At 47.2% G+C, this 18,359-nt stretch overlaps 1 protein-coding gene across 7 annotated transcripts in view; it reads left to right on the top strand.

Annotated features, from left to right (window-relative positions):
- The window catches only part of LOC117506019 (rho GTPase-activating protein 12-like), a 72,314-nt gene that overhangs the window by 8,276 nt on the left and 45,679 nt on the right, over positions 1-18,359 (top strand). For 3 of the 7 annotated variants that reach the window (XM_034165554.1, XM_034165553.1, XM_034165557.1), the window contains 4 exons: positions 501-581; positions 3,825-3,953; positions 4,788-4,853; positions 6,127-6,188. In XM_034165554.1, coding sequence (XP_034021445.1) covers positions 501-581; positions 3,825-3,953; positions 4,788-4,853; positions 6,127-6,188 — 338 coding nt within the window. Of the gene's footprint in view, positions 1-500; positions 582-3,824; positions 3,954-4,337; positions 4,401-4,787; positions 4,854-6,126; positions 6,189-18,359 lie in introns of all 7 variants that reach the window. The other 4 variants (XM_034165556.1, XM_034165558.1, XM_034165555.1 and 1 more) reach the window with 3 other exon arrangements.

The raw sequence follows: 18,359 nt of genomic DNA on the forward strand, positions 1-18,359 counted from the left end.
ATCACATAAGTATCGCAGCTTTTTTTTTTTACGATTTTTAAATCGATTTTGTTAACAAAAATATTATTTGTCTAAATATGAATGCTTCATTTTAGACTACGTTTATCAGTCGGGTTTGTAAAAGTTACCGCTTTTATCCAGCAGAGGGCGAAATGCTTTTTTTCGACTCTCTACCTGGCAACGCGATGTCACATCCGTCCACAGGGAACAAAAAAAAAATCTTAAATTGAAAGTGGAGAATGTCGGACAACTCGCTACGTGGCGCAGGGATAAAACCCCCACCATCGCATTTTGGATTTTTTGCTTTGAAGGGAAAAGCAGAACTGGACATGTCGAAAGTTATTTGTAAAATCTGTAATGCATATGTTGTGTACTGCGGAAATACGAAGTACCATTTGAGGAAGGTTCAGAGGTGTTGTAGATACCGCCCAACCCTACTTACCAGTGCCTTCAGTGTTGTGCAGACACATTAACCAGGAAGTGTGTTTGTGTGCCCACAGTGGTTAAAACACGTGGACGACCACGGCCGACCGTACTACTACAGCGCCGATGGCTCCAAGTCAGAGTGGGAGCTTCCAAAGGTGAGAGTCTGAGCGAGTCTGCTGCATGTCCTGAAACAGAGAAAAAGTTTGATCTGTAAATCTGCTCTCAGCAGTTTGCACGGTGGCGGCTCACTCTGAATGATGAGTATGAAGTACTCACTCAGAGTGAGTATGAAGTACTCACCTTGGTGCCTGAGGAAGGACCAGAGAGGAAACGTTGATTACACTTTCTCAGTATGTGGAGTATGTTTTCTACAGGCAGCGCTCGTGTTCTCTGTTCATTCATATAAGAAACAAATAAATAGTAAAACATGCAGGGGAAAAGTCTTATTTGGTCACGTCTAGCATCCTGTGCAAAACGGTGAGCAGTACATGTGTCCGGTAGTGAACAACTGACGCAGTTAAACACCCGCGTTCTTTAAGTGCACACGTAGGTCTTAAAACGAGGTGCGAGAATGTGGCGACAGAAAGGACCAGTGACCCCCAACACCTGAGATTTACACGCCACAGTATCCAGATGAGCCTTTTGTTTGCAAACTGCCTCCAACTTCAGAGTTCATAAGTAACTGGACACATTAATGTGAGGATTAATTTTAAAACAGGAACATTTCCAAGTCACTGATTATACAAACATTGTTGTACTTCTTGGTAAATCTGGCTGCTACAGTCAGCTCTCAAAATCTGAATGACTGCATGACAAAGACAAGCGAGAGGGAGACAAGTGAGAGGGAGGCGAGTGAGGGAAGCCATGGAGAGGGAGGCGAGTGAGAGGAGCCACGGAGAGGGAGGCGAGTGAGAGGGAGGCGAGTGAGGGAAGCCACAGAGAGGGAGGCGAGTGAGAGGGAGGCGAGTGAGGGAAGCCACGGAGAGGGAGACGAGTGAGAGGGAGGCGAGTGAGGGAAGCCACGGAGAGGGAGACGAGTGAGAGGGAGGCGAGTGAGGGAAGCCACGGAGAGGGAGACGAGTGAGAGGGAGGTCCAATAAACATCTGCATGTTTATTGGACCCCATTCCTGCCAGGCTGCTCAAGGAAGTCCTACCATTATTTAATGCTTCAATCTTAAATATGATCAATCTATCTTTGTTAGTTGGTTATGTACCACAGGCCTTTAAGGGCAGTAATTAAACCATTACTTAAAAAGCCATCACTTGACCCAGCTATCTTAGCTAATTATAGGCCAATTTCCAACCTTCCTTTTCTCTCAAAGATTCTTGAGAGGGTAGTTGTAAAACAGCTAACTGATCACCTGCAGAGGAATGGTCTATTTGAAGAGTTTCAGTCAGGTTTTAGAATTCATCATAGTACAGAAACAGCATTAGTGAAGGTTACAAATGATCTTCTTATGGCTTCGGACAGTGGACTCATCTCTGTGCTTGTTCTGTTGGACCTCAGTGCTGCTTTTGATACTGTTGACCATAAAATTTAATTACAGAGATTAGAGCATGTCATAGGTATTAAAGGCACTGCGCTGCGGTGGTTTGAATCATATTTGTCTAATAGATTACAGTTTGTTCATGTAAATGGGGAATCTTCTTCACAGACTAAAGTTAATTATGGAGTTCCACAAGGTTCTGTGCTAGGACCAATTTTATTCACTTTTTTGATCAGGATATGTCATTCAAAGCGCATATTAAACAAATATGTAGGACTGCTTTTTGCATTTACGCAATATCTCTAAAATCAGAAAGGTCTTGTCTCAGAGTGATGCTGAAAAACTAATTCATGCATTTATTTCCTCTAGGCTGGACTATTGTAATTCATTATTATCAGGTTGTCCTAAAAGTTCCCTAAAAAGCCTTCAGTTGGTTCAGAATGCTGCAGCTAGAGTACTGACGGGGACTAGCAGGAGAGAGCATATCTCACCCGTGTTGGCCTCTCTTCATTGGCTTCCTGTTAATTCTAGAATAGAATTTAAAATTCTTCTTCTTACTTATAAGGTTTTGAATAATCAGGTCCCATCTTATCTTAGGGACCTCGTAGTACCATATTACCCCATTAGAGCGCTTCGCTCTCAGACTGCGGGCTTACTTGTAGTTCCTAGGGTTTGTAAGAGTAGAATGGGAGGCAGAGCCTTCAGCTTTCAGGCTCCTCTTCTGTGGAACCAGCTCCCAATTCAGATCAGGGAGACAGATACCCTCTCTACTTTTAAGATTAGGCTTAAAACTTTCCTTTTCGCTAAGGCTTATAGTTAGGGCTGGATCAGGTGACCCTGGACCATCCCTTGGTTATGCTGCTTTAGACGTAGATTGTGGGGGGGTTCCCATGATGCACTGTTTCTTTCTCTTTTTGCTCCGTATGCATCACTCTGCATTTAATCATTAGTGATCGATCTCTGCCCCCCTTCACGGCATGTCTTTTTCCTGGTTTTTTCCCTCAGCCCCATCCAGTCTCAGCAGAAGACTGCCCCTCCCTGAGCCTGGTTCTGCTGGAGGTTTCTTCCTGTGCTTGCTCATAGGGGGTCGTTTTGACCGTTGGGGTTTTTCATAATTATTGTATGGCCTTGCCTTACAATATGGAGCGCCTTGGGGCAACTGTTTGTTGTGATTTGGCGCTATATAAGAAAAAAAGTTGATTGAGTTGATTGAGTTGAGAGGGAGGCGAGTGAGGGAAGCCACGGAGAGGGAGGCGAGTGAGGGAAGCCACGGAGAGGGAGGCGAGTGAGAGGGAGGTGAGTGAGGGAAGCCACGGAGAGGGAGGCGAGTGAGAGGGAGGTGAGTGAGGGATGCCACGGAGAGGGAGATGAGTGAGAGGGAGGCGAGTGAGGGAAGTCACGGAAAGGGAGAGGAGTGAGAGTGAGGTGAGTGAGGGAAGGCACGGAGAGGGAGGTGAGTGAGAGGAGCCATTGACAGGGAGACGAGTGAGAGGGAGGTGAGTGAGGGAAGTCACGGAGAGGGAGACGAGTGAGAGGGGCCATGGAGAGGGAGACGAGTGAGGGAAGCCACGGAGAGGGAGATGAGTGAGAGGGAGGCGAGTGAGGGAAGCCACGGAAAGGGAGAGGAGTGAGAGTGAGGTGAGTGAGGGAAGCCACGGAGAGGGAGGTGAGTGAGGGAAGTCACGGAGAGGGAGATGAGTGAGAGGGAGGCAAGTGAGGGAAGCCACGGAAAGGGAGACGAGTGAGGGAAACCATGTTAAAATGATCTAAATTAAACTTTTGGAGAGTTCTGCAGGTTATTTTCTATTCTGAAATTGCTGCACCAAAGATTAAGCATTTTATTTTACCTCCTCCAACTCAACTGCCTCTGTTTTGATTTGTATTTAAAGGATTTTTTTCCTTTCCTCCAGTACAACCACTCCACTCCTCATCTGGCCGGAGACGCCCCAAAGAGTCGCAGTTTAGACCGGAAACAAGTGGAACCCATCGTCCTGACCAAGTGGAGGCACAGCAGCAACCTGCAGGAGGCCAGTGAGAAGGTCAGTCAGCTAAAGCTGCTGCACACGGAGGACGGGGACGAGCTCCACACACACACACACACACACACGTGTAGACACAGAGACACGTGTACTTCTTGGCGACGTGTACTTCGTGGCTTCCCTCACTCGCCTCCCTCTCACTGTCTGTGTGTGTGTGTGTGTGTGTGTGTGTGTGTCTTTGAGGTCAGATAAAGGCCTCTCATTTGTTTGTTGGTTCTGATTTTTTTTTTTTTCAGTCTGTTTTATTTTTTTAAGTCCTTTGAGGTGTTTTGTTTTGTTTTGTTTTGTTTTGTTTGTTTTTTTTGAGGTGTTTTTCCACCTGCAGCTGTTCTCTGATGAGCTAAATGAGTTCAGAGTGTCAGATTTAGACTGCTTGCATTTCAGCAGCTGTTGAAATCCAGGCGTGTCCATGCCGGCTCTGCTCGTCCACACCCGTACAAAAACCAAGTCAGTAAGCTGTCTGTCAAATCCTCCAGACCAATCAGTGCCTGCCGCTTCAGCCAAACTGTTGTCTTGCATGAGTCTAATCACAAACTCCCAAAGTTCTCCTTTTCCTTCCCCTATTCCCTGAGTGGGTGGAGTCTGTTCCTTTGAGTTTTCTTCTCTACATCTTGAAGTTGTGACTAAATTGCTTTTGAGATTTGAAGTCATTCGAGCGCTTGTCATGATAAACCTCCTGATTGTAATGTTCTTGATTTAGCCTGGTGGACGTAAGGCCTCGTTAAGTTCTTGTTGCTTGTTACCATTGTTGCCTTTCCACAGTACCGTCTGTCATGAACCTTCTGTTGCCTGTTGGTGTCAGTGTTCTTTCTTTTATCCTGCTCTCCTCACTAGGATGGCAACAAGCCCCCTTCTCCTGACTCTGACTCCTGCTCCTCGTCTCCAAAGCCCCCGGCCTCCGTTAGTACCACATCCACACCTCCACCACCTCCACGTCCACCACCTCCACACCTCCATCTCCACCACGTCCTCTATCTCCACCTCCACCACATCCACACCTCCACCCCCTCCACCACCTCCACGTCCACCCCGTCCACCATCTCCACACCCTTCACCACCTCCACCACCTCCACTACCTCCACCACCTCCATGTTCACCCCGTCCACCACCTCCACACCTCCATCTCCACCACGTCCTCTACCTCCACCTCCACCACATCCACACCTCCACCACCTCCACGTCCACACCGTCCACCATCTCCACACCCTTCACCACCTCCACCACGTCCACTACTTCCACCACATCCACACCTCCACCACCTCCACTACCTGCACCACCTCCATGTCCACCCCGTCCACTACCTCCACACCTCCACCCCGTCCACCACGTCCACTACCTCCACCATGTCCACTACCTCCACACCTCCACCACATCCACACCTTCACCACCTCCACCCTTCACCACCTCCACCACATCCACACCTCCACCACCTCCACTACCTCCACACCACAACATCCACCACCTCGTCCACCTCCTCCACACCTCCACCACGTCCACACCTCCACCACCTCCACTACCTCCACACCACCACCTCCACCACCTCGCCTTTGTGCCTCATGGTTCCTCCACACGTCTGGCGTCGGTTGTTACTTTTGGACCCTTCGTTGTGTCACGCTGCACGTCTGACAGCTTAAATTTTACTGAGCTCCAGAAGTCCTCACAGCAGGAAGAACCTTGACGCTGTGACTGTGTAGGAACCTGATCGTGCTGTGTGCTAATATGAGCTGGGCTTTTAAAATCTCAGTTTTTTGTTGTCAAGAAACGTTCAAACATAAATTGCTGCATTTGTTGCATTAATAATGTGTTTCCACAGCAGTGCTGTTTTTGTCTGACTTGAGCTTCTTTCTTTTTGTATTTTATTCTAATCTGATGTTTGTCATATTCATATTTAGCTTTTTGCCTTGATGCAAGTTATTTTCTGCGGAATAAAATTGGTGTGTAATTGGTGTTTGGGTTTTTTTCCGCCCTTTTTCATTTCTTCTGTGGTGGTGATATTTTGAAGTGAAGCTGCTTTGTTTTACAGTTTAACTGCTTCAAGTTTATCAGCTTTACTGTCAACAGGAGCCTTTTCATTTGTGATTGTGAAGTCTGTCAATCATAACATCTCATTAATTGATGTGAAACCGGTTGTAATATATATATATATATATTTATTGTGCTTTTCCTCTTGCAGCTGTCTGAAAAATGTGGTGTTTTAAACGTGACAAAGATCACAGAGAACGGCAAGAAAGTACGGTGAGTATCATGGGGTTCTTGGCTGGTGGAAGCTGTTCTGAGAAGAGAAGGTCTGTGAGCAGCAGTACACAGTGAGGTAAATAAGTATTTGATCCACGATTGATTTTGCAAGTTTTCGCACCTACATTTCATGCATTTTATTTCATGAAATAAGTATTTGATCACCTACCAACCAGTAAGAATTCTGGCTCTCACAGACCTGTTAATTTTTCTTTAAGAAGCCCTCTTATTCTGCACTCTTTACCTGTATTAATTGCACCTGTTTGAACTTTGTTGCCTGTATGAAAGACACCTGTTCACACACTCAATCAATCACATTCCAACCTGTCCACCATAGCCAAGACGAAAGAGCTGTCTAAGGACACCAGGGACAAAACTGTAGACCTGTACAAGGCTGGGATGGAGTACAGGACAACAGGCAAGCAGCTTGGTGAGAAGACAACAACTGTTGGAGTAATTATTAGAAAATGAAAGAAACACAATCTTCCTCGGTCTGGGGCTCCATGCAAGATCTTACCTCGTGGTGTCAGGATGATTCTGAGAAAGCTCAGAACTACACAGGAGGACCTGGTCAATGACCTGAAGAGAGCTGGGACCACAGTCACAAAGATTACATTAGTAACACATGATGCTGTCATGGTTTAAAATCCTGCAGGGCAGCAAGGTCCCCCTGCTCAAGCCAGTACATGTCTAGGCCCGTTTGAAGTTCACCAGTGACCATCTGGATGATCCAGAGGAGGCATGGGAGAAGGTCATGTGGTCAGATGAGACCAGAATAGAGCTTTTTGGAATCAACTCCTCTTACCATGTTTAGAGGATGAGAACAACCCCAAGAAAACCATCCCAACCGTGAAGCATGGGGGTGGAAACATCATACTCCGGGGGTGCTCTTCTGCAAAGGGGACAGGACGACTGCACCGTATTGAAGGGAGGATGGATGGGGTCATGTATGGTGAGATTTTGGCAAACAAGCTCCTGGAGTGGCCTGGCCAGTCTCCAGACCTGAACTCAATAGAAAATCTTTGGAGGGAAACCTGAAAGTTTTGGAGAAGATCTGTATGGAGGAGTGGACCAAAATCCCTGCTGCCATGTGCAAACTTGGTCAAGAACGACAGGAAATATCTGAACAAAGATTTCTGTACCAATATTAAGCTCTGTTTTTTTCTATTGGATCAAATACTTATTTCATGCAATACAGTGCAAATTAATTATTTAAAAATCATACAATGTAATATTCTGTTTTTTTGGGGGGTTTTTTTAGATTCTGTCTCACACTGTTGAAGTGAACCTACGATAAAACTTACAGACCTCTACATTCTTTGTAGGTGGACAACATACAGAATCGATAGTGGATCAAGTACTTATTTGCCTCACTGTCGATTGATGCCAACAAATAATTTCTGGTGTTTTTGCTATGAGAGTGCTGAGAGAGAAGTACAGAGAGGACCAGCAGGAGTTCCATGGTGTGTTTGTGGATTTACAGGGTGCCAAAAGAAGAGTTGTGGTATTGTATGAGGAAGTCCGGAGTGGCAGAGAAGTATGTGAGGGTGGTGGTGCAGGACATGTTCAAGGACAGTGTGACAGATGATGCGCAGTAGGAATGACAAACTCATTCAAGGTGGAGGTGGGATTAGACCAAGGATCAGCTCTGAGTCCTTATTGTTGTTTGCAGCATTGATGGACAGGTATGGAGTTAAATTTGTCTCATTAATACCTGAAAATACACAGAGGCTGATCTACAAATATTCCTTGATTTGCACACCTGTTTTGCGAGCCACAAATGCAAATTTCCCATTTGTAACTTGTGTTGATTTTTACAAATAAATGTATATTTGTAAATATATCATTTTTTCATTTGTTAAAGGGGGGGGGGGGGGTGCATTTGCAAAACTGAAAATTCTGTTTGTGAAGTGATTCGGCGTTTGTGGATCAGCAATTATGGAATTTTTGAGACATTCTGAGCATAAATGAACCCACATTTGACTTTTGCAAATATGTATGTTCTACACATTTTGACACCCTCGCTTGCGTTGAACGTGACAACAGAAGGGGCTGATTGTTCTGTGTCATTATCTAGATTTTTGAGAACAAGCAGGACAATTATGGAGTTAAATTTCATCTTACATTTGCGTCAGGAAAAAGCCAAAAAGTCTGGGAAAAGCTTTTTCAGTGACTCTTCAGAGTGGCGCCAGGTTGAGGTGGAATCGATCAGACCATGACATCGGGCAGAGAGACAGACACAGCAGGCATGTTATTGAGCAGACACTCAGTCCTGAAGCTCCCCCATTCAAAATATTAAAATGGCACTGTTTTGGTTTGTGCTGTTGAAGCTTTTCAGTAATTCAAAAATACATTTTCCATGTCCACTTCATTCCAAACTGCTCTGTATCATTTGTGTCAGGTTTGTGCTGTTAAAATAAACATCATGATTTTTCGGAGTCCAGCATGTCCTGTGAGACTTCAACATGAAGTTGCTTTTGCTCCGCTGTCAGCAGCTTCGGCACGAATTTCACCGCCACTCTTTTCATGACCAAATCTTCTGTCACAGTGGAATGTGCCGAAAAAGTGTTGATGTCCACCTCTTCCGCAATTTCTCAGACAGTCACACGACAGTCCCGCATCACCACAGCATTCACTTTGGAAATGATCTGGTCATTTCAGCGTGTTGATGGCCGACCGGAGCGTGGCTCACTCTCCACTGTTGTGCGAACGTCTTTTAACCGGTTGTACCGCTCCTTAATCTGTGTGATGCCCATAGGATCATCACCGAAAGCCGTCTGAATCTTCCGAATGGTTTCCACCTGGCTGTCGCCCAGTTTCTGGCAAAATTTGATGCAGTAGCGCTGCTCCAGTCGTTCCGCCATTTTCCTTGCAATGAAAATCCGCCGAGAGCACTACACATGACCTCACACAAACGCTGCTTGCCAGCAAATGACGCAATCGACAGGCATGAAAAAATTCACGCATGCACATGAAGGTTCAAGGTTGGCTCATGCAAGCACACATGATTCAACTCCATCAGGTTTTTGCAAAAAATAAAAAGGTCAGATACTTTTCTAACAGACCTTGTATATGCTATAGTGGTGTTTTATAAGTGTAATAAAGGTTTACAATCAGAAATAAGAAAGGAAAAAGTAAAGTGGAAAATAATTTTCCACACATTTATTCAAAACACACAGCAAACTATAATAAACAACTGTTTTGACACTTTATAAAGGTAATTTGGGCTCTTGTGTGATAGACTGTGCAACAAAAAGGTTCAAACAATAAACACAAATGCACATTTTGAACAATATATACAAAATGGTATATGCGTTTTGTTTGTCTTCATCTCAGAGCAATTTCTGTCTGCTATTACACAAAGGTCACATCACAAACTTCTACTTCTAAGTTGACTGTGTGTTTGTTCTCTCGTGCTCTGAAAGCAGATTTCACACTTCGAGGCTCATTTACACTCTGAGGAACGGCCCCTCCCCCCTCGCTCCATTGATATGGTAAACAGTGCTTTACGCCAGAGCGAGAGAGCTTGCCACAGGCTTATCCAATAACATTCACAGTCAAACTAGGGGAGCAATCTTGATACTCACACAGTCTTTGTTTGTGCACGATTGTATGAGAAGCCCTCCATCTGTTCACTTTCACTGATCGCTATTCAAACGGGCCATCTAGTAACACATCACTCACTAAAGCCTTTTTCACATTGGCGTATTCATAGAGCTGCGTATTGCAGCGTTGTGTTTCATTTAAATACACCGGAAATGTGCGCATACTCAGCCTTTTTCCGTGTTCATTTCATACTTGCAGCTGCGTGTGTTCGCTTTTTTAATGTGTGCACACAGTCGTGTGCACCTTGCCGCTGTTTAAACCCAGTTCACTCCTGCCAGCTGTGCAGAACACGTCGCTGCACTTGGAAAACAGTGGACTGTATCATGAGGTTTTTAGAGTTGCATTACTGCCACGATCAGGGCGTTTGATGAGTGCACGACATGCAGCGAGTGCACTTTTATTTTAAAGTCACAGGTTTGATCAGACCTGATCGATCAGGGCGTTTGATGAGCGCACCAGCATGCAGCGAGTGCGCTTTTATTTTAAAGTCACAGGTTTGATCAGACACAGAGAGAGAGAGAGAGAGAGAGGAGTGAGAGTGAGGGAGAGCACGAGAGAGAGCGAGCGACCGACCTGGTGTTTCTGTTGTGTTTCTGGATTTCTGAGTTGAGGTTCAATTCCCTGTTCTGAGCACACAGGTGTGATCATGTTCTCATGTTCTCAGCTGATTCCTCTGGATGCAGCACTCAGTTTTTGGTTGGGTACAGAAGCGCAGTATTGCATGCAGTAATGCTGTGCTGCGCAGACCTGTTTAAAACCGTGTCTAGCGCTCTACGCTAAAAGAAATTAAATATGTTTAGTTTCTTCTGTCCTACGCACGTAGCCCTCAACATACTGCTGCGTAGGGAGGAAAAACTCGACGTAGAGCTGCTAAAAGTGGGCGTACAGCTGCTCAACTCAGCGTAGATGATACGCCACAATGAGCAGCTCTACGAATTTGCCAATGTGAAAGGTGCTTAAATACAATCTTTGGTTTATAACGCGAGGTAAATCTGCCCTACGATTGGATTTTGGAAAACCATGTGACGGTGAACCAATTCCGATTGGACACCCACATTGCGCACATCATCACACAGCTTCTATGAGGAGTACAAAGATGGTGGATGGCTGGCTCGAAAGTCCGTGGAGTTAACTTTTCAGCAAAAAAAAAAAAAGTTTGTATGTCATATCATTAAAACGTTATTTATAATTTAGTAAATCTTGGTCTCAGCAGTCGTATACAATGGCGTCGGCCCCACAGGGTTAACCTTGGATGTGTGCTTTTATGTATTCTTTGTAAAAATTAGTATTTTAGGGGTTTTAAGTATTACTATGGTTTTTAACCTTGGATGTGTGTTTTTATGTATTGTTTGTATGAATTAGTATTTTATTGTTTTTTTTTTAGAGATGTTCGTTCATTGGGGTTTGATGAGGACCTTGACTTCATCTTCACTTCAGTCGCCCTTGTGAATCCGGGTGTGACTAATCAGTCCAATACTTGCTCGGAAATCCCGGCCGCAGACGTTGCACTTGAGACCGGGTGGTGGCTATGTAGGTGGATCTAACTTCCTCGCCTTATGCGCATCCCACTTTCTGACTAAGTTTTCCATACTTAGTTGGCCATGTACTGTGATGCTGGGCTTCTTGTAGAGCTTGCCAAGACGTGGCTGGAACATGACTTTGGTCTTCTTGGTACTGATGATAAGGCCAAAGTTATTGTAGGACCTGGAGAACCTGTCAGTTGATGACTGCATCTCCTGTTCCTTTGTGGCATTGAGGGCGCAGTCATCAGCAAAGAGGAAGTCTGATAACTGTCTGCTTCACTTTGATTAACGCTAGCAGCTGACGTTGGTTGAACAGTTTTCCATCTGTCTTGTACCTGATGCCTATTACTTCCTCGCTGTCTCAGAAGGCGTCGGTGAGCATGGCTGTGAAGATGATAATGAAGAGTCTTGGGGCTAGGACACACCCTTGTTTAACTCTGTTGGTCACTGGGAAGGCTGAGGATGTTTCTCTGTCGTCCTGAACGTGGGCCATCATTCCTTCATAGAACTGGCATACCATGGAGATGAAGTGTTCTGGATATCCGAACTTGGCCATGATTCTCCATAGTCAATCTCTGCTGACCGTATCAAAAGCCTTTCTTAGGTGTATAACGTGACCTAGAGATCCATGTGTTGTTTTTGACATTTCTCTTGTACTTGTCTTGCTGCGAAGACCATGTCCGCTGTACCTCTACCAGTACGGAAGCTGCTCTGGCTTGTTTGGGGTGCTTGGTGAGGCGCTTAAGAAAAATTCTTGCTAAGATCTTGCCAGCTATTGACAGGAGTGAGATGCCTCGTGAGTGTCACACGACTGGCGGTTCCCTTTCCTCTGATAGATGTGTATGATGGAGGTGTCTTTAAAGTCTTGGGGGATGGCACCTTTCTCCCACATAGACTGGAAGATGTCTGTTAGCTTCTGGGTGAGTGTATATCCTCCAGATTTGTATACCTCAACTGGTGTGCCATCAAGGCCAGGTGCTTTCCCACTGGTCATTTGGCTGATGGCCTTCTGAGTCTCGCAGAGGGAAGGTGGTATGTCTAGCTCCTTGTTGACTGAGATCTGTGGGAGATGTCGAATTGCTTCATTGTTGATGGTGGACGGATGGTTCAAAACAGCTTCAAAGTGTTCTGCCCAATGCCAATTCCATAGATGGCTTTAATTGAGTCATAGAAACGCTTGGTCTTCCTTGTCTGCAAAGACTTGAATTTCATCTGCCTTCATGCTGAGCCAGTCATTCTGCATATTCCTGAGCTGACTGTTGTGTGTTGGGGGGGCGTGGCTGGCTGTGTTGGTGTTCTTTTCTTTTCTTTGCTCTCCAGGTGGCATGAGGGCTGATTTGTCTGTGGAGAAAGTGCTGGCTGAAGAGTCCTCACCCTTATTAGCGTCATGTGGAACACCTGTGGCAGGGGCTCACGTGCGGCCTTGAAGACTTGCAGCTGGAGCAGATAATTGGATGGCGTTCTGCATATAAGTCATGTGTGATTTGAGCAGAACTGCCGGGAACTCGACCTTGTGACGTTCGTTTGTGAGATGCTGAGGACCGCGCCTGGGTTTGACATATTGAGCCCGTGAAGCAGGGAAGGGTGAGGACACATGCTGTCAGCACACGCTAAAGGTAATTAAGTGATTAAGTAATTGTTGATGGTATCTTGGTGTTTTGTTACACAGTTAACTGACACTGTGAAGAGAATTGTGCAGCTTGTTTCTCACTGCGGTGGCGTGCAGGATAAGTGATCCTCCACTTGTTGTGAGAGGCTGCTCATTTGCATAAAGTTAAAAAGAAACATTGACCTAAGTGTGTTGCTGATAGCGTGTGTTATGCGAAAGATAGAGTTGTATCTGCTGACTCACCTCACCTTCTCTTTGCTCCACAGAGAATCGGTTCGTCGTGTCCACCTGGGGGGTGTTTGGCGGTGGTAGTGAGTCCAGGAGCGCCGGGCTTTAATCCTTGCGGGCGCTGGAGAACGTGCCACTTATCACTCCACCAGAGGGACACTTTTTATGTTTTACATTTGTAAGCACAGGTGAAAAATAAATTGTTTCTGTTGGGAACCGCCTTCTGGTTATTTTTACCACTGGGTTCTGTCAGACGCAGGTCCGCTCCTCAACCCGCGTCGACACATAACAGTAGTTCCCGGCCATTCCATAATGGACCCAGCGGCAGAGGCGATTCCTTTTGCCGAAAAGGTGCAAGAACACTTGGAGAAAATATGGGAGCAATTACAGCATCTCGCAAATCGACTTGAACAAACGACGCACGTGTTACGGAGCTTGCAGCGCAAGCTGTTCCACTTCCTGCAGCTCCAGCTGTGGCATCATCGATACCGGGGCAGATAACTCCGTCACCCAGGGATTCGGTGTTCGAACCGGTTATTTGTCATCCGGAGCCTTATGCGGGAGACGCCGAAGCTTGTGCTTCGTTTCTGATGCAATGTTCTTTGGTCTTTACTCAGCGACCGGCTTCCTTCTCTTCTGATGGAAGTCGCGTTTCCTATGTAATAAATCTGCTCCGAGGCGACGCCTTAGCTTGGGTTACTGCGTTGTGGAGTAACAACTCGCCATTGTTAGGGTCCTTTAAGGATTTCTCCCGGGAGTTCCGATTGGTTTTTGACCATCCGGTGAAAACGAATACCGGTGCTCAACGGTTGCTGAATCTCAGGCAGGGGAGGCGGAGTGCGGCGGAGTATTCCGTGGACTTTCGGATTTTTTCTGCTCAATCCGGTTGGAATGCCGTAGCTTTACGGGGCGTGTTTGTAGACGGGTTAAATGAGGCACTAAAAGACGAGCTGGCGGTCCGTGATGAGCCAAACGATTTAGATGAGCTAATATCGTTGGTGATTCGTCTGGATGATCGGATGAGGGAGCGTGGACGCGAGAGAGGACGCCCATCAGAGCGTTTTTTTTTTGTCTCGGGGCTTTCCCCGACACAGGTCTGGGCCGCCTCTTCTTCGCCCCACTGAGGCTCCTCCGACGGGACCTCCAGCTCCTCCTGTTGACGAACCCATGCAGCTCGGACGAGTAGAGATGTCTGTATTGCCCCGACACGTAAGCGTCAAGAGAAATAACGGCGACGTAACTCCAAGTGTTCTGGGACAGGCAAAATAACACAATTAAAAAAAAATAATAATAATTTCTAGCACAAGTAAATGTTTTGTTTTCTTTAATTAGGGGTTATGAGTGTTGGGGAGTTAGGGGCGTATCTGGTGGAGTGATTGATGGGCTCACTTAATTGTCAAGTTTGTATGTGGTTTAGGTATTTTTTGTTTGGGTGGTTGGGTCGTTTTATTTTGTTGTTTTTATTTCTCTACATCCCTAACCCCGACCTCACTTGCCCCAAGCCTGTTCGTCTTGTGGGTTGTGGGGTGGTGCAGGTTGGTCACGCTGAGCATTCTCAGAAGACCTCTGCACCTAGGGGGGGTGTTGGAGGCGTTTCTTTGGTTTGGTTAGGTCCCGGTTCCACTCCAGCCTCGGTGAGCCTTTGTACCGTTCGTCATTGGTGTTGCCGGGGTGTGGTGCAGCGGAGACTTACCTCAGTCGGAGGGGTGGGCCGAACTGTTGCCGTTTGCCATTTCGGTAGTTCCACCCCTCCCGAGCGGCTGGGGTATGGTCGAGTTGTGGCACTGGACGCATTTCCAGTTCTCTGCTGCGCCTTGGGGTTGAGCTGGGTTAGTTTTTTCCTTGTTCCCTTCTCCGGCTTACTATTTTGGGCCGTTTGCCAAAATTGAGCCGCCGGGGGGCTCTGGGAGGGACCTGGGGTCTTTCGGGGTGCTGGGGAGGGTAATGGGATTTATGGTCGTTTCTATCCTCCCGGGGTTGTTTTTGGTTGTCCTCCGGGGGTTGGTTTTTGATTTCGTTTTGTTTTCCTTCCGGGTTCCACCTCCGGGGTTGATGGGACGGTCCCCTGGTGGGGAGTTGGCTTGGGACCGACCAGCCATGTGTGACCAAGTCTGGGGTTCCGGGGTTGTGGGGTGGGTACCTCCTGGGGTTGATGGTACAGTCCCCTGGGGGGGGGGCGCCGTGTTGCTCCATGTGCACCTGGGGACCTTTGTTGGGCTTATGGTTTTGGCTGTTCCTCCTGGAACTGGCAATGAAGGCCTTCTGGGGGGGGTTGGGCTCTGCAGGTCATTCTGGGGGGGTTGTTTGTTACTTTTCTTTTATGCATTTACGTTTGTATTGTGTTTGTGGGACTGTGTTGGGGGTTTTCCGTTTGGGAGTTTTTCTTTTCTTCCCGGGGTTGATGGGACGGTCCCCTGGGGAGGTTGTTGGGTGGGTTTTTGTGGGGTTTTTTTCTGTGTGAGTGACCTTGTTTTTGGGGAATGTTTTGGGGGCTTTTGTTGATTCCAGCCGGCCTTCCTGCTGCGGTGCCTGTCCTGCTTCCTGACGTGGACCCTGGAGGGGGCAGCTGTTCTCGGGCCTGGTTGGTTCGGTCGCCGGGAAGCTTCCCGTTGATGGGGGGGTACTGTTGTGTGTTGGGGGGGCGTGGCTGGCTGTGTTGGTGTTCTTTTCTTTTCTTTGCTCTCCAGGTGGCATGAGGGCTGATTTGTCTGTGGAGAAAGTGCTGGCTGAAGAGTCCTCACCCTTATTAGCGTCATGTGGAACACCTGTGGCAGGGGCTCACGTGCGGCCTTGAAGACTTGCAGCTGGAGCAGATAATTGGATGGCGTTCTGCATATAAGTCATGTGTGATTTGAGCAGAACTGCCGGGAACTCGACTTTGTGACGTTGGTTTGTGAGACGCTGAGGACCGCGCCTGGGTTTGACATATTGAGCCCGTGAAGCAGGGAAGGGTGAGGACACATGCTGTCAGCACACGCTAAAGGTAATTAAGTGATTAAGTAATTGTTGATGGTATCTTGGTGTTTTGTTACACAGTTAACTGAGACTGTGAAGAGAATTGTGCAGCTTGCTTCTCACTGCGGTGGCGTGCAGGATAAGTGATCCTCCACTTGTTGTGAGAGGCTGCTCATTTGCATAAAGTTAAAAAGAAACATTGACCTAAGTGTGTTGCTGATAGCGTGTGTTATGCGAAAGATAGAGTTGTATCTGCTGACTCACCTCACCTTCTCTTTGCTCCACAGAGAATCGGTTCGTCGTGTCCACCTGGGGGGTGTTTGGCGGTGGTAGTGAGTCCAGGAGCGCCGGGCTTTAATCCTTGCGGGCGCTGGAGAACGTGCCACTTATCACTCCACCAGAGGGACGCTTTTTATGTTTTACATTTGTAAGCACAGGTGAAAAATAAATTGTTTCTGTTGGGAACCGCCTTCTGGTTATTTTTACCACTGGGTTCTGTCAGACGCAGGTCCGCTCCTCAACCCGCGTCGACACATAACGCTGACATTGAGTTTCCCTACGGATGTTGGCAAAGGCTCCTTTCTTAGCAGTAGATGCAGGGTCATTCACAGCAAGTTTATGAAGGCGGTGCTTTTCAGCCAGGAGAGATGAAATGTGAAGATCATTTTTATCAAACCAGTCCTGGTTTCCACTTTTCCACTTTGTTGGACCTAGGTGCTCAACGGCTGTTGAGTAGATTATCTTCTTTAGGGTAGACCAGTCGTCGTCCACAGAAAAGTCCCTTATGTGAACGTCTGTCAGTTTGCTATTTAGACTTAAGACTTCAGACAACTTTATTGATCCCAAAAAAGGGCAATTATGTTTACACTCCAATTACCTCAGACAAGATACAGCAATTAATCCACAATTACTACTTGTTTACCGTAATAATGGCACACATCAAAATTAAAGACAACACATATACATTTGACATTGTTTATGTGCACTAAACTTGAAGCAGTCCGTCATCCGAATTGAGGTAAAGTGGGTGAAGGCCGCTGCAACTGTAAGTCGCGCCGCCAAGACCAGCTTGAGAGAGGACAAGGCCTGCCGCAGGGAGGGAGGGGCAGAGAGTGGCCCATTGTCCAGACAGACAGCCCGGAAGGCCGCACATGTGGCGCCATCGACAGGCCTTATCTGTCCATCCTGGGGGGGATCCCAGTCCTGAATCAGTCCACCAGAGTCTCAAGGTCCCACGGACTGGGATGGGAGGGAGGAAGGGGGGGGGGGAGACGAGGGGGCGGGAGACGAGGAGCGAGGCTATCAGGAGTGTTCCTCGGGGGAAGGATTTTATCCCAGCAGCCTTGAAGGACAGCTGGTGTTTGGAAACCAAATAGATATCCAGATTAACAGACGCCTGGCAGATTCCACAGTCTGAAACTTCAGAGTTGCTCCCAATATATCTGAATAGAGGAGAGATGTGGTCTTACATATGATCAAAGCGGTTTTCCAGTGCAGCCATTCTCCCCAAGATGGATTCCAGCGTGCGGTTGACACCCGCCGACTGAGCTGACACTGCCCTTCCAATCGAATCAATCATGTGGGGCAGCCTGGACGGGCCGATTAATGCCGCCTCCACCTTCTTAATTTTCCGGTAGACCAGTGCTGTGGCTGCTCCACACAGCAGAAACCCAGTCACCACGGCTCCAAATAAGTAAACATCTTCAACGTCCTCCCCAGACAACGTGTACAGGCACATGACTTGCCACCTCAGCCAGCTGTCCATCACGTAACCCGCCACGTGTCCCGGCAGGACAGGTCGGGTCCTCCGCTCCCGAGTGTCTTGTGGAAAAAATAGTATCAATTGCGTTCAGAGACCACTAGATCAGATCCATTTTGCAGTTTTCCAGAGGAGCAGGGCTGGCAGCCTCACAGACAAAACATGCTAAGGGAGAGTGGAGGAGATGCGACCGCCCTCGTTGGAGTCCCAAGCACTATGTCACTGGAAAGGCTGGTTATAATCTCATCCTGCTTGAGTTTGTGGTGTCCGCCTCTTGCAGGTCTCTTTCCCCTGACATCAACTTTTGGGCTGGATCCGTGGCTTGACTTTAGACACAATCAGCCGATGATCAGTCAAGCACTCGGCTCCACACATGGCTTTAGTGACCTTTATGTCCTGTCTGTCCCTTCTCTTGATGATGACGTAGTCAATCAGGTGCCAATGCTTGGAACGTGGATGCATCCATGATGTTCTTTTTTGCATAGGTAGGC

The sequence above is a fragment of the Thalassophryne amazonica genome, unplaced genomic scaffold (genome assembly GCF_902500255.1).
Source record: "Thalassophryne amazonica unplaced genomic scaffold, fThaAma1.1, whole genome shotgun sequence".
Taxonomy (NCBI): domain Eukaryota; kingdom Metazoa; phylum Chordata; class Actinopteri; order Batrachoidiformes; family Batrachoididae; genus Thalassophryne; species Thalassophryne amazonica.